The 16,064-nt window shown below is 29.2% G+C and overlaps 1 protein-coding gene across 22 annotated transcripts in view; it reads right to left on the bottom strand.

Annotated features, from left to right (window-relative positions):
- The window catches only part of LOC129979530 (uncharacterized protein DDB_G0284459-like), a 72,945-nt gene that overhangs the window by 17,442 nt on the left and 39,439 nt on the right, over positions 1–16,064 (bottom strand). For 5 of the 22 annotated variants that reach the window (XM_056090738.1, XM_056090718.1, XM_056090725.1 and 2 more), the window contains 10 exons: positions 13,188–13,211; positions 12,156–12,188; positions 11,763–11,792; positions 11,356–11,385; positions 10,951–10,980; positions 10,550–10,579; positions 10,154–10,183; positions 6,081–6,110; positions 5,694–5,729; positions 563–592 (listed from right to left, as the gene is read on the bottom strand). In XM_056090738.1, the coding sequence (XP_055946713.1) occupies positions 563–592; positions 5,694–5,729; positions 6,081–6,110; positions 10,154–10,183; positions 10,550–10,579; positions 10,951–10,980; positions 11,356–11,385; positions 11,763–11,792; positions 12,156–12,188; positions 13,188–13,211 (303 nt within the window). The remainder of the gene's footprint in view (positions 1–562; positions 593–5,693; positions 5,730–6,080; positions 6,111–10,153; positions 10,184–10,549; positions 10,580–10,950; positions 10,981–11,355; positions 11,386–11,762; positions 11,793–12,155; positions 12,189–13,187; positions 13,212–16,064) is intronic. The other 17 variants (XM_056090727.1, XM_056090724.1, XM_056090731.1 and 14 more) reach the window with 13 other exon arrangements.

Raw genomic sequence — 16,064 nt, 5'->3', positions numbered from 1 at the left:
TAATTGATTCTTGGCACCATGTTATTCCGAAAGATGAACTCCAAACACTCGTTCACTCGATGAAAAGACGCTGTGAAGCTGTCTTAAAAAATAAGGGTTATCCTACTAAGTATTGATTGTGTAAGTATCACTTTAAAAAAAATGCAAATCTAAAATAGACCTTGATAAAATGAGCGTAATTTTTTTTGTAATACAGATATTGTAATACTGTTTTTGTTATTAAATTTTACATTAAATTACCTTCAATTTGATATATAAACATTTGTATTTAAGTGAAAATTAATATATTCTACAAGCACGCAAAGTTGAAAAACATGAAACTTTCAAAAAATGTCCACACTTTTGGCCACCACTGTATATATATATTCGTACAATAGTTTATATTCCAAATGCTGCATTCACTTTGCATAAAAAATGAGCAATGACAATCTACATGCCATATAATCTAGATAAAATGACAACTTTATATATTTAATATTGACTTCCTTTTCCCAAATAATGTTATAATTCTTGTCTTCAAAATATCAAGGAAATAAAAATACAAGCATTTTAAAACAATTACCTGGAAATTCAAAATAATCACATGATGGACCTGTAAATAAGAAAAATGTTTTAGAAGTCTAAAATTTATTGAAAAGCAGACATAAGAAAATTCCTTCAATCTATATTTGAGATTTCACATATGAGAAAGTGAAAGGAACTATCATATTAAAGGATATGGAACATACACGTGTGTGAGTATACTTATAATAAAGCTCAGTGTATGTGAGTGTAAATTTATTTTACTAGTTGCGTGGCTAGAAGAAGGGAACTTTTGAAAATTTTAATTTCGATTTATTTTATCATGGCAGGCATAATTTTCATACAAAGAATAAACAAAGCGTCAATCTACATCGCAATATAAGAGCAAAGGGACAGGAATATTTCCCTTTGGCGTTTTTGCTATGACATTTTGATAGGGATTTCTTTCACACATGTCGATAGAGTGCGTAGTGCAAAAATTAAGCACTTTTTAAGCACCTGAGAGCAAAAAATTAACTACTTTTGTACATGCATGAATACATAAACTCAAGAATTTTCTACTCATATAATTTTTTTGTCTTTTAATAAATTATAGTTTTTATAGAAATTTTTTTAAATTTACTTTTTAATCTTTGATTAAAAAACTTTTCAAATTTTCATCGACGTTTAGATGTTGAATCCAGCCTCATCTTTTATTTAAACTGGAAGCATTATCTTCAGCAATAATTAATACAAAGAAACTCTGAAAATTTGAATTAAGAGCAAATTGAATGGAATCAATATATGTTATAAACATTAAAGGTTCAAATAAATGGTAAATTCTTTAAAAATGGATTTACAAAATTATTTTTACAAGACATCGGGTGAAAAAAATTTATACTAATTATACAAAAAAAAAAACCCTATAATCAATTATGTATTAGTTCAGAGAACTTAATTTTTTAAAACTAGATAATACTGACAGATTTTTATCAAAATTAAGTTAAAAAAAAAATTAAAAATCCGAAAAAATATAATTAAACAACTTCTACACCTTGATAATTATTTTTTAAGTGCATAATTTTAAAAAAATTACACATAAAAAGTAACTGACAGTTTCCCTCCCCTAATTTTTAAAATACTCAACTCAAATTTAAACATTAAAATGACAAAAATAAGACAGTATTATTTTGTATTGATAAATTAAATTAACCAATACATACAGCTTTTATTTTAATGTTATTTTCATTAAAAAATTGATTATATAAGACATTTTCTAATCGAAGAAATAATTACATGAATAGAAATAATAAGTATAGAAACAAGAACACTTATTTATTACAGCTAATAAGGTAGGTAAGTAAAGAAACATTATTATGACAGCTAATTTTACATTTTTTAATAAAATTTTTCATTGACAATTTCAGATTCTACATCTTATAATAAAAGTTAATATATATATATATATATATATATATATATATATATATATATATATATATATTCCTATCCTTCTTTGAATATTGTTGCACTTCGCTACGAGTGAAAAATCCTTTGTTTCATTAGCTTTTCGTGACAGTTCTTCAATTTCAACAGTGTATACTATTTGTGAGTTGCTGCATATATTCAAGGGAAAGTCGGTAGCATTCATTTTCTATGGAGGCTAACTTCTAACTACTGTGCGCGATACTTTCCGCTTTGTGTTCACTAACGGATTTTCGCATCGTTGTTAATTATCGGAACTGAATTCCAAACATATGTACTATGAACTTGCTTCTTTTGTTTGGGAAAATCCTTCTATTACTATCCTTCCAAGGCCATCCAAGTAAATGAGAAGTAACAAGTGGTAACCAAATTCACAGAAGAGTTTCGGAAAATATTGTATATACATCTTTAAAATGGTGAAAAAATAAATTTTGTGCCATAATATTCTTTAATGTTATGGGGGATGTACGTTAGAATTTTAATTTTTAAATTGAATTTCTAATTAAAATTTCGCAAAATCCATCCCTAGTGAGCCTCTAACATCTAAAAAGTAAATGCCCGCTACATTTCACATCCTTATTTCCGTGATGCTTTGTATTAGTTAGGCAAATCTTTATATACCAAGCAAAAAAAAATTTCGCTGGAAAAAAAAATCGTGTAAGAGTTACGAAATGAGAAAAAAAACTTTACAAAAATGATATCTGAATCATAAAAGTTTCTTAAAAAACTTTATTTATTTATTTTTTTTTTAATTTTAAATATCAGAACGAGTTTTTAAAAAAATAAAAACTAATATTTGAAAAGATTGGTTTGACAAATGCTAATTTTCAAAGGAATGGGAACGTTTTAAAAAAAATACACCTGGACAGAAATTATTATCTTCAAATTAAAATGTCATCTCTCTGGATTTTACGCAGTCGACTAAAGTAATTATAATCGCAATAAATAATCATACAGTAAAATCCCTTTGGTAATCGTTCAAAAGATCGCTCAAAACAACATATTACCGAGAACGATGATTGAACGTGTAACTTCAATCATCACTCGCGTTAACTGCTTTAACTCTGATGACTTCATGGTAATCAGAATAAAAGCAGTTAAATATCATAAATATCTTTCATGTATGCTATTAGAACAACTTCTCCCATCTCTGATGTATTGTTTCTTTCACTGTACTGCTGTATTCTTATTTTTCGTCGATCGGAGCTAATTTGCGTAGACTTTAAGAACACAAAGAGTAGAACATAAAGTTACCAGGCATAACTAAAATAAATTATTCGCTATTTAGAACACTAAAAGAAGTTCAGATGTTTTTCGAGTTGCAATCAGTTTGGCATATTTTGTATTTCGCTCTTTTGGAATAACCAATCCAATATTTCAATATACGATGCCCATTCTTGAAAAAACAAAGAAACAAACAAAGCAAAAACAAAGTTCATTAAGCATTTTCTTAACAGAGTTGAAACTCCTGCATCCATTCACTGAATGCTTCCCTTTCGTCCGTCTTTTTTGATATATTAAAACAAAGATTTAGGACTGTGTTCGATTTATTGTATTCATCGTCTGCGGAAACAAAAAGGAATATCTTCTTTTCTTTATTAAACCTTGTTCTATAAATTTTTGAGCAGTAATATTAAATTTAGGTGATATTTCTATAAAAAATTATTATGTATTTTTGAGATTTTCCTGATATGCGATAGTAAATATTTTTTAAAAAATAATTTTTTGAATATATTAAAATGAAAATGAGTTCACTGCAATCATAGAACTTTTGTTTACATATTATAGCAATTTTGGAATGATTTTAGACAGAAATGTGTTATACGAGCGTACCAATGTGTATATATGTATGTAAACATTTCCGTATCACAACTCATTTTCAATATGTTATGAAAATAAAAATACTTTAAGAAATAATTATTTTTGAGTTATTTTATAATTACATCATTATACTCTATACTCTTTTTATTTGGAAAAAATCTCCTTTGTTTAATACTGAAATATTGCCAGTTTTCGCTGTCGAGAACGTCCCAGTTCCCTTAACAGAGTTGAAACTCCTGCATCCATTCACTGCATGCTTCCCTTTCATCCGTCTTTTTTGATATATTAAAACAAAGATTTAGGACTGTGTTCGATTTATTGTATTCATCGTCTGCGGAAACAAAAAGGAATATCTTCTTTACACTTCTATAGAAAATTAAACACTTTAAAGGACCTTTTTTCCAAAATTAAATACTTTTAAGATGTTTAAAAATTGTGTTCAAATTTAAGCACTTTTTAAGGACTTTTCATGACGCTATGCTAGGAAATGCCGCTAGGAAAAGGAATCTTGGGTAATTTTGTAGAATGTTGTAAGCATAACGGATTTTTATCCCTTCATTCGAAGTGTGAGAAAATGCTGAGACCAGCAGTTTTATAGAGAGTATGGAGAATTAATTAAATAAAAAATGAGAATCGGACCTGCAAATAAGAAATATCTTAGTATGAAATTAACACACAACTAATTTAAGATAAAAATTTGGAAATTAATTAAGATTTAAATTGGGTTTTAAAATAGCAATATATATATGTGTTACTGTGAAAGACCGCAATGAGAGAAAATCAACATCAGCCAATGAAAGTAAACACATACCAAATATGTTGATGAAAGACCAAATATTTTATTGTACATTATTGTATTATTAGTATTGTATTATTTCTTGTACATTCGGACTGTCACCAGGATATGTCAATAAGCATTGATACACTTCGGTGGAAGTCGAAAAGTGACAACAAAGATAACCACAAAAATACATGTTGTTAAAGTTTTGTTATTATTTAAAAATAAGTTTAAGGGATCTAATTCAAAAGTTAATAAAAAGTAATGGGAATTTTTTGAAATCATATTTTAGGAATAATAATGAAATGTTTAAATATTATTTCAATCTTTTTTTAACAAAAAAAATTGATATTTTTGGGTACTGGAGCTCTTTAATAATAAAGTGTAATTTATTCTGGGAAGGTTATATTTTTGTGAATACTAATGTCATGGTTATAGCAGAAAAGTTATTTACACTAAATAAATGCCAAGTTCTTTGTTAGCTAAACAGAAAACTAAAATCTTGATGCTTCACACTTATCCAAAAAAAAACAGCTATCATTAATAAGAAGGCAAGTAATATTGGGCACATCTTCTTACTCTTATACTAGGATCTAAACTACATGACCCCCCCCCCAAAAAAAAAAAAATTCCAGTCCTAAAAAAAACAATCTGAATTACACAGCAAATGTCAAAATTCACTATTAGTGCATAGTAAATGTCAACATTTGCAGCAGTAAGTATTTTCTTTAAAGGAGAAAATATTTGCAAAAGTATATTTTTCCAAAAACTTTAGCAAATACTTTGGACATACACCAAGCTACTATGTGAATGTTGAGATTCACCTGTGAAAGTTAACATTCTCCAGATTTCAGTCTTTCACAAAAACATATATATACTGTCTGGTGTGTATATATATATATGTTAGCTTATAGTTATATTATATTTGTTCCATTAACTTTGGACAAAATTAAAAGAAAGAATAAGTAAAGGAATCCACATGCCATATAATTGAGGTAAAATGATAATTATATACATTTAGCAGTAGCTTCTTTTTTCTAAACAATGTAACAATTACTACTTTCAAAATACCAAGGAAATGAAAATACAAGAATTCTAAATCAATTACCTGGACATGTATGATCATCATCATCAGGTGATCGAACTGCAAATAAGAAAAATGTTTTAGATGTTTTTAAAAAAAAAAGTTGGAATAAGAAAATTTCTGCAATTTGTATATGACACTTTGTATACAAGAAAGTAAAAAGGAGTTATCATATACTAAAAGAGATGGAACATACACACACGCATGTTAAGTATTTTTTCACACAATAGCTTGTTGCATTAACATTTGGATAAAATTAAAAGACAGGAATAATTGTAGGGATCCACAAACCACATAATCTAGATAAAAATGATATTTTAATTTAGTGGCTTCTTTTTTTTCCAAACAATGTGGCAATTGCTACTTTCAAAATACTGGAGAAATAAGCATATAAGCATTCTAAAAAATTACCTGAAAATGCACGCTTCACAGGTGATGGAGCTGTAAAGAAGAAAAATGTTTCAGATGTCTAAAATACAAAAAGGCTGATATAATAAATTTCTGTAATTTGTATATGACACTTTGTATATGAGAAAGTGAAAAAGGAGTTATCTGGAGATGAAACATACATCCACACAAAATATATATATTTTCATACAATAGCTTATATTCTACTTGTTATATTAACTTTCGATAGAATTAAAGACAGGAATAAGAACAGGAATCCATAAGCCATATACTCTAGGTAAAATGATAATTTTACACATTTGATTGGGACTTCCTTGTTGGTAATCAGTCGTGGGATCATTATGAAAAGTGCCGTAAGGTAGCAGATGAATTCAGATGCCATTGAGCTCACGATATAAGTGTATTTATATAGACGAAAAGATAATGGAAAGAGGTAGATGGAGATGGCTATAGATGACATGTACCAAACATGCCCTAATGTTCATTTTTAAGTTTTCTTTTGAACCTTATTACGTTTTATTCAAGACGAATAAACGAAGTTGTTTCGAAAAACCTGTTCTCTGTTATTTCTCCAACAAGAAAGGTTATGGGCCCCAGCACGCTATTAAGCAACTGTGGATTGTAAAACGAACGACAAAAGTTAGTAATTATTTTTCAAGTTTTTGGACTTGCATACAACATGATAAAAGAAAACGAAATGACCGTCGTGTCCTTGTCAAAGCTTGGTGACTTCAACTACAACAGCTGGAAAAGTGGCATGAAAGTTCTACTTATGGAAAAAGGTTGCTGGGAATTTATTATTGGAACAGCAAAGCCATGTCCAGATGATGTGTCTGATAGAGATAAACAGGTATACGAACTAAGGAAACAAAGGGCGTATACTACTATCTACATGGATGTCGAAAGAAAGTATCAAACCCTAATCTCCGACACTGAAGATGAAAAAATAGCATGGGAGACATTAAAAGAAAATTTTGAACCCATCTCCAGAACCCGTCTAGCAAGTCTAATAGATGAATTTTTCAGCAGCAGATTCGATCCTACCCAAGAAACAATAGGCATCTACTGTAAGAAGACAATGGAAAGAAATCTGAAGATACAAGAAGCAGGTTTCAGGATGCCCGATATTTTGGTATGTTTCCAATTAATTCGGTTTCTACCTCCTGAATACGACAACTTAGTGCAGATACTCTACAGGTTGAAAGATGCAGAATTCACTATTGCCGAAGTTACGAAACAACTAATTACAGAATCTGGAAGGATCGAACTGAAGATGAAAGATGAATACGACTACCAATCTGCTGCTAATGCATACGCTTCAAAGGTTAAAAAGTCTGAAAATAATCAACAGAAATGCAAGAATACGGAGATAATGCAGAGATCCTATAGCAGTGGAAACATGATGGACCCTGGTATACGAAGAAAGGCCGGAAGCTCAAGTTATCAGCGTTCCTTGTTTTGTAAGAATTGTAATAGAAAAGGTCACTTCGAAGACGGATGTTTTAAGAAAAAGGATGCACCGCATGACAAGTCATTCTATTGTAACTCCAATGGTCTAGCCAAAGATGGATTCGAATCTTCAACGACTACCAGAGAGAAACCGGCCGAGTTCCTCGTGGATGCTGTAGCTACAAGTCACATATGTAATAAAATGGACTGGTTTGTAAATTTCAAGCATCCGAAGTCCTCGTTGGGGAAAATGACTGTACTGCAAAAGCTGTTGGGATTGGAGACATCTACTTCACTATATTGGACGTTAAGTGTAAAGTAGAAATTAAATTGAAAAATGTATTGTATGTACCTAATATGAGAAGAAATTTAATATGTGGAGCCCAAATTGAAATGGCTGGTAATTTTATAGAATGGGGCCGTGGTAAAATGATTGTATACAATTCACGTAATGAATATTTTTTTACGGTAAATAGAATAGACAAATTGTATATTGTCTATGGTTATCCAACTAAATGTAAAGCATTTAATAAGAATATTGCTTTAGCTACAAACCTAAAGTTAAAGGATATCCATCGAAGATTTTGTCATGTTAATATTCCTTTAATTCAGAGTATGCATAGAAATAATTCTGTCAAAGGTATTGAAATTTTAAATAATTCTAAAGTTGATAATTGTAGTAGCTGTAAAATAGCTAAATCAACTAGATCTTCTTTAAAGAAAAATTATAAATATTTTCGAACTACTAAAAAGTGTTTAAATAGAGATCATCGTGATTTATGGGGTCCCGCCCCAGTGACTTCGTTGGGAGGAAATAAATATTTTCTATCTTTCATAGATGATTATTCACGAAAAGTAGATGTGTTAAAGTTGAAGTTTTTGAATGCTTTAAGAAATATCTAGCAAAGGTAGAAAGGGAATTAAATTCTAAACTTAGTGTAAGAACCGACAATGGTCTTGAATTCTGTCAAAAAGAGTTTGAGGATTTCTTAAGTAAATTGGGGATTAAAATGAAAAGAACCAGTATTTACACGCCATAGCAAAACGAGATTGCTGAAAAATTTAATCGAACAGCAATGGATGGTGTTAGAGCAATGCTGCATGATAGTGGTTTAAGGCCGAAATTTTGGGCTGAAGCTCTTTTGGCATTCGTACATATTCAAAATAGATGTGAAAATAAGTTAACAATGCATCAAACTCCAACTGAAATATGGTCGGGTTTCAAACCGTCAGTAAAGCATTTCAGAATTTTCGGATCCTTGGCCTACGTGCATGTTCCTAAAATAAAAAGGAACAAACTCCAAGCGAGAGCTAAACTTGGCATTTTAGTTGGTTATGCATTGCGGACTAGAGGTTACCGGATATTTTTACCTAAAGAAAAGAAAGTTATTGAAACGATTCATGTATTTATTGATGAAAGTAAAAACGGTGTAGAATCTTTATTTGGAAAAAATAAATCGTATGAGTATGTGAGATATAACTTGAATTCTGTAAATGAGGTAGATGATAATTCAGTTGAGATTAAAAAGTCACATAAATTACGTACTCTTAATATAGAAGACTGGGAAAGAAAGGAATGTCCTAGATCTAAAAGTATGCGTACAGATGTGTATTATTACCCTCCTTCTAGTAAAATAAGACTTCGTTCCTTAAATGATGTTAGAAAATATTGTAAGAAATTTAATATAGCATTTGAACCCGAAAAATTTTCATTTAAAGCAATGACTAAACATCCTGTTATTAATCAAAGTTCAAATAGTGGTTCCAGAAGTGAGGAAAGTTCAAACTCGGACGAGATCGAAGAACTTTTAGATTTTGAATGTTATAACTTGGATTTACCTAAAACTTGTAACGATACTTTAAAAAGTAAGGATAAAGAAAAATGGGATTTGGCAATGAAGGAACAAATTGAAATGATAGAAAAACGAAATGTCTGGGAATTAGTGGATCCACCTCGTGATAAGACAATAATAGGAAGTAAATGGGTTTATAATATTAAATATGACGAGAATAACAAACCCAAGAAATATAAAGCTAGACTCGTAGCATAAGGTTTTAAACAAAAAGCTGGAATCGATTATAATAACCTTTTCTCCAGTTGTACATTTTTCAATTGTGAAATTATTGTTTATCTTATTGGTATGTTTGTTGAAATGGTGTCATGTACAAGTTGATGTAAAGTCTGCATTTTTGTATGGAAAATTAAATGAATTAGTTTATTTAAAGCAGCCTCCAGGACATATAGTGAAAGGACAAGAAGACAACTTACACGACTGTGGGGCCGTATGTTGGTAATCAGTCGTGGGATCATTATGAAAAGTGCCGTAAGGTAGCAGATGAATTCAGATGCCATTGAGCTCACGATATAAGTGTATTTATATAGACGAAAAGACGATGGAAAGAGGTAGACGGAGATGGCTATAGATGACATGTACCAAACATGCCCTAATGTTCATTTTTAAGTTTTCTTTTGAACCTTATTACGTTTTATTTAAGACGAATAAACGAAGTTGTTTAGAAAAACCTGTTCTCTGTTATTTCTCAAACATTCCTTTTTCCAAATAATGTGACAATAGCCACCTTCAAAATATTAAAGAATAAACATGCAAGCATTCTAAAACAATTACCTGAAGATGCATCATTCACAGGTGGTGGAGCTGTAAGGAAGAAAACTGTTTTAGATGTCTAAAATACATTAAAAAAAAGGATGAAATACGAAAATTTCTGCAATTTGTACTATATGACACTTTGTATAAGAGAAAATAAAAATGAGTTATCTGGAGATGGAACATACATCCACACAAAATATATATAATTTCATAAAATAGCTTATATTCTACTTGTTATATTAACTTTCAATAGAATTAAAGGCAGGAATAAGAATAGGAATCCATGTGCCATATAATCTAGATAAAATGATAATTTTACACATTTGATTGTGACTTCTTTTTTTCAAATAATGTGACAATAGCCACCTTCAAAATATTAAAGAATAAACATGCAAGCATTCTAAATACAATTACCTGAAGATGTATCATTCACAGGTGGTGGAGCTGTAAGGAAGAAAACTATTTTAGATGTCTAAAATACATTAAAAAAAAAGGATGAAATACGAAAATTTCTGCAATTTGTACTATATGACACTTTGTATAAGAGAAAATAAAAATGAGTTATCTGGAGATGGAACATACATCCACACATAATATATATAATTTCATAAAATAGCTTATATTCTACTTGTTATATTAACTTTCAATAGAATTAAAGGCAGGAATAAGAATAGGAATCCATGTGCCATATAATCTAGATAAAATGATAATTTTACACATTTGATTGTGACTTCTTTTTTTTTTTCAAATAATGTGACAATAGCCACCTTCAAAATATTAAAGAATAAACATGCAAGCATTCTAAATACAATTACCTGAAGATGTATCATTCACAGGTGGTGGAGCTGTAAGGAAGAAAACTATTTTAGATGTCTAAAATACATTAAAAAAAAGGATGAAATACGAAAATTTCTGCAATTTGTACTATATGACACTTTGTATAAGAGAAAATAAAAATGAGTTATCTGGAGATGGAACATACATCCACACATAATATATATAATTTCATAAAATAGCTTATATTCTACTTGTTATATTAACTTTCAATAGAATTAAAGGCAGGAATAAGAATAGGAATCCATGTGCCATATAATCTAGATAAAATGATAATTTTACACATTTGATTGTGACTTCTTTTTTTTCTTTTTTTCAAATAATGTGACAATAGCCACCTTCAAAATATTAAAGAATAAACATGCAAGCATTCTAAATACAATTACCTGAAGATGTATCATTCACAGGTGGTGGAGCTGTAAGGAAGAAAACTATTTTAGATGTCTAAAATACATTAAAAAAAAGGATGAAATACGAAAATTTCTGCAATTTGTACTATATGACACTTTGTATAAGAGAAAATAAAAATGAGTTATCTGGAGATGGAACATACATCCACACATAATATATATAATTTCATAAAATAGCTTATATTCTACTTGTTATATTAACTTTCAATAGAATTAAAGGCAGGAATAAGAATAGGAATCCATGTGCCATATAATCTAGATAAAATGATAATTTTACACATTTGATTGTGACTTCTTTTTTTTTTTTTTTTTTTCAAATAATGTGACAATAGCCACCTTCAAAATATTAAAGAATAAACATGCAAGCATTCTAAAACAATTACCTGAAGATGCATCATTCGCAGGTGGTGGAGCTGTAAGGAAGAAAACTGTTTTAGATGTCTAAAATACATTAAAAAAAAGGATGAAATAAGAAAATTTCTGCAATTTGTATATGACAGTTTGTATATGAGAAAATAAAAATGAGTTATCTGGAGATGGAACATACATCCACACATAATATATATAATTTCATAAAATAGCTTATATTCTACTTGTTATATTAACTTTCGATAAAATTAAAGGCAGGAATAAGAATAGGAATCCATGTGCCATATAATCTAGATAAAATGATAATTTTACACATTTGATTGTGACTTCTTTTTTTCAAATAATGTGACAATAGTCATCTTCAAAATATTAAAGGAATAAACATGCAAGTATTCTAAAACAATTACCTGAAGATGTGCAAGCCTTAAATTGTGGTTCTTCTGTAAATAAGAAAAAATGTTAGTCTAAAATATAAAAACCAGCAGAGATAAGGAAATTAATGAAATTAAAACAAATGATAAAACTCTCAATTTCTTATAATGCCTTTGATAAGAATCAAACAAAGCAAATGCAAATCATTATTTAACAAATAAAAACTTATTCAGATTAATTCTGACATAAAATTATAACAACCTGAAGGAGACTTCGGGTAAAGTAAGAATTTCCTCGCACGGTATTGGTGAACAACAGTTATGAAACACTGTTTTTAAGCAATAATTTAAAACTTTTATGAAATCACACTAGTGTCGTTAGCGATATTTTGGAGAATATTCATTAGTATTTACCAACAGGTAACTGGAAGCCAAATAAGGGTTTTAGATATATTGTTTCTAAACTGAAGGCCAACTGACACCAAAATCTGATACAAAATTTTAAATGCAACAACAAAATCATACACTAATTTTCATATATTTAAGTCATTGCATTTTGGAGTTATGATGTATTGGAGTTTGGTCTTATGATAGTAGAGACTGACAGAAAATCAACTCCTTGATGAATTTCATACCAATTTGAAAGATGTCTGCAATTCAGATGTTAAATTTATGTACCAAGTATTACCCAACTAGTTCTCTTCCTTTCCTAGTTGTCATATTAAGCTACTTTTGGACACTTCACAACTTCCACAGAATGAATTTTGCTCAAAATTTGATAAAGCTCTTCAAATTTGATATAACAACCATATACTAAATTTCGTCTATGTCTCAAAACTTTTCTTTTATCAGTTATCTTTGTCATTAACAGGCAGACATTATACAGTTTTTCAAACTCAGTGGAGTCCACAAAATGAGGAAATCATCAAAATCTCAAGTTTCAATTTGGCAATTACAATATAAAAAATTAAAGAAACCTGTTGATGAAACATATACATATATATTCATAAAATCACTGATAAATAAATTATCATAGAAATAAAAATACAAGCATTCAAAAATAATTACCTGGCGATAGAGGACCTTCAGAACCTGTAAATAAGAAATATGTTTTAAAAATTAAAGTTCAAAATACAGAAAAAATAAACAGAGCTAAGAAAATTCTTGATATTAAAAATTAATGCATATGAGATAACGTTCAATTTCTTATAATGCCATTTGATAAAAACTTAACGGGATAGACGTAAAAAGTGATTGCCCTAAGTGGCATATTTGCTTTTAAAAAAACATATCTGGTTAATTTTTTTACAGAAAATTATAATAATATGATGCAAAATATTCATCATAAAACAATAAAAGGAACTACTGATGAAGCAAATATTCAAATAATGACTTATATATGTTGCAACAGCTTTACATAAAATAGAATAACAGAAATGATAAAAGAAAAACCACCAAATGCCAATTAATAAATCCTATGTGAAATAATAACACTGTTACAAATTCTGATAGCAAGTTCATGAACTAAATGGATTTAAAAAGAAAAGCAGGAAAAAAAAATTATTTACTACTATTTATATTTACGTTACACAGTCGTAATCTTTATAACATAATTAAAAATACTCCAATTTTCATTAACTTTTGATGGTTCAAATTCAAGGAAATTTCAGCTAACTGGGAAAAGTGCAAACCATAAAAGTGCTCAATTCCTCAACAAAGTAACAGAACTCAAAATATTCAAATACTAATGCAGAAAAGGGCGATTCTCCCAAAAGTGAACTATACTTTCAAAAAATAAAATTCAAATTTTTTTTTTTTTTTTTTTGTTTATAGATTAGTCAAACACACAGTCTGAGCTATTTAATTCATGTATTTTTTTTTTAAAACAGTTTGTTTTTATATGTTCATGGAGGTCAAAAATAGTGCTTACAATATTGAAAAAATTTTGAATTCATACATGTACACTTCAATAATGTCTGTAAACAAATATTCTACACTTTTATTCAATTTTTGGCTTTTCAAAGTAGCTACAGGTATATTTTTATTTAGTTTAAAAAGGAAATTACTTTCATTTTATTTTTTTCAAATTGTAGTTCATGATTTTAGATATATCTTAAAGGATGTTCCGTGCATCACATTAAAACTGCTATAAGTTTTACTAGCAGTACTAATTTTTTTTCAGACAGAAATAATTTCTAATATACTTTGTATTTTTAAGAAGAAAAAAAATTCTATTATTAAGACAACTTTATATTAATAATTTTTTAAAATATAAGCATTTTAAATTTGTCCCGTGCATCACACACACTTATCCTGTGCATTGTTCATGTTTAAATAAGTGTTTAAAAAAGGGGAAAAATAAAAGACATTCAGAAATATTTGGTGTTTACATATTTATTTATGTTAAATGATAAAAAAAAAGGTTTTTAAAAAATACAATTTAATTGATTGTTGTTACAAAAACATACATCATCTGTCTTTAATATAAATCTGCAAAACTGTAGTATCCTCGTGAATTTACAATTTCAGGAGCTTTTATTTTTTTTACTATGTTATTCTGTGTGTAGAACAGTTTGTCTTCATGTTTAGGCCATTTCCAATATGCACCATTTGTGCTCTTCGTCATCACAGATACTTCAGTTTCTGCACCGATAATTTGAATTACCAGTCCAGGGTATTCCTTACCATCATAATTTACCAAGATCCAGTTTCCTATCTCTATGTTGATATCACTATGAGATTGTTCCTGCATAATTGGGTTAGCTGCATTTAGGGAGAGGGATAGTCCATCATTTCGTGTGCATTTCATTTTGTGTAACTTTGAAATGTTCAAAATAGGCACAGCATTAATCCATACATCATTATTACGTGGAATACTTCTTTCTTAAACAAATAAAACTTTTATTGCTGGCATTAAAACTTTTACCAGGTAGTAAAAATCGGAGGCAGATTGTACAATGTCAGAAAATGTTTGCTTGCTCATAACATTTTGACAAACAAGTGATTTTGCTCTTCCCCCTATACCGCCTTCAACACCCTTCCCATGGGAAGTGGTAAAATATTTCCAGCTAAATGTTTTCTGGTATTTAAGGCTAAGTTCTTGTAGAAAAAGAGACACAAATTTATTCTTGAATTCAGATGAAGGACCGTCTGTCCAAATCACTTCTTCCAGTTGTTTATTTTCATCTGAATCGGGTTCCAGTTCAGAATAAAGCAACTGAACAAATGCTCTGACTGTATTTTTTTCTTTCTCTTTTGCATCGGAACAAATTAAAAATGTTGAGCAAATATCCTGAGAGAATGCAGCTGCTGTGAATAAAGTCACACTGTTTCTAGACCAAAGAGCGCTTTGAATTTCATTCTGATATTCACAGCTGTAATTCATAGCGAAGTCTAGCTGAAGAACTCTTACATTAGGGTTTCTTTTATCATTCTGAAATTCTTCATTTTGAATTCGTTTAATATTTAAGTGGGAAGTAAACAAAGAAAATGTTTCTTTTAAGCTTGACACAACTTCACCAATGCAGCTTTCTTTCACATTACATCTTAACTCGCCAACTTCATCTTTCTCTCAGTATTTCCATATAACTGCATTTTCATCTGGTTCACTGATTTCAATCTTTTCTCCTTGAGAACAATCACTACAAAGACCTTGCCAACAGTGAGAATTCCTAGTATTATTACATAACACTTCATCCCAAAATGTTTCAGAGTCATATGTTTTCTTAAAACAGTTTAACTTTAGAAAGAAATTCTCACAAATCATACATTTACACTGGTCAATCTCAGGTGTGTGCAAACAAATCACAGTTGTCCCGTGCATCACAGCCAAAAAATCAACATAAACTATTAAATAAATTTTATATTTACTTAATATTGAGTACCACATCAATCTACTGAATGTTCTTTCATTAAAAAAAATTATAGTCAGTAAATCCAAGAAAC

This window comes from Argiope bruennichi, chromosome 1 (assembly GCF_947563725.1).
Source record: "Argiope bruennichi chromosome 1, qqArgBrue1.1, whole genome shotgun sequence".
In the NCBI taxonomy this organism is placed as follows: Eukaryota; Metazoa; Arthropoda; class Arachnida; order Araneae; family Araneidae; genus Argiope; species Argiope bruennichi.
The sequence above is the reverse complement of the archived record's forward strand: the minus strand, read 5'-3'. Positions and strand labels throughout refer to the sequence as shown.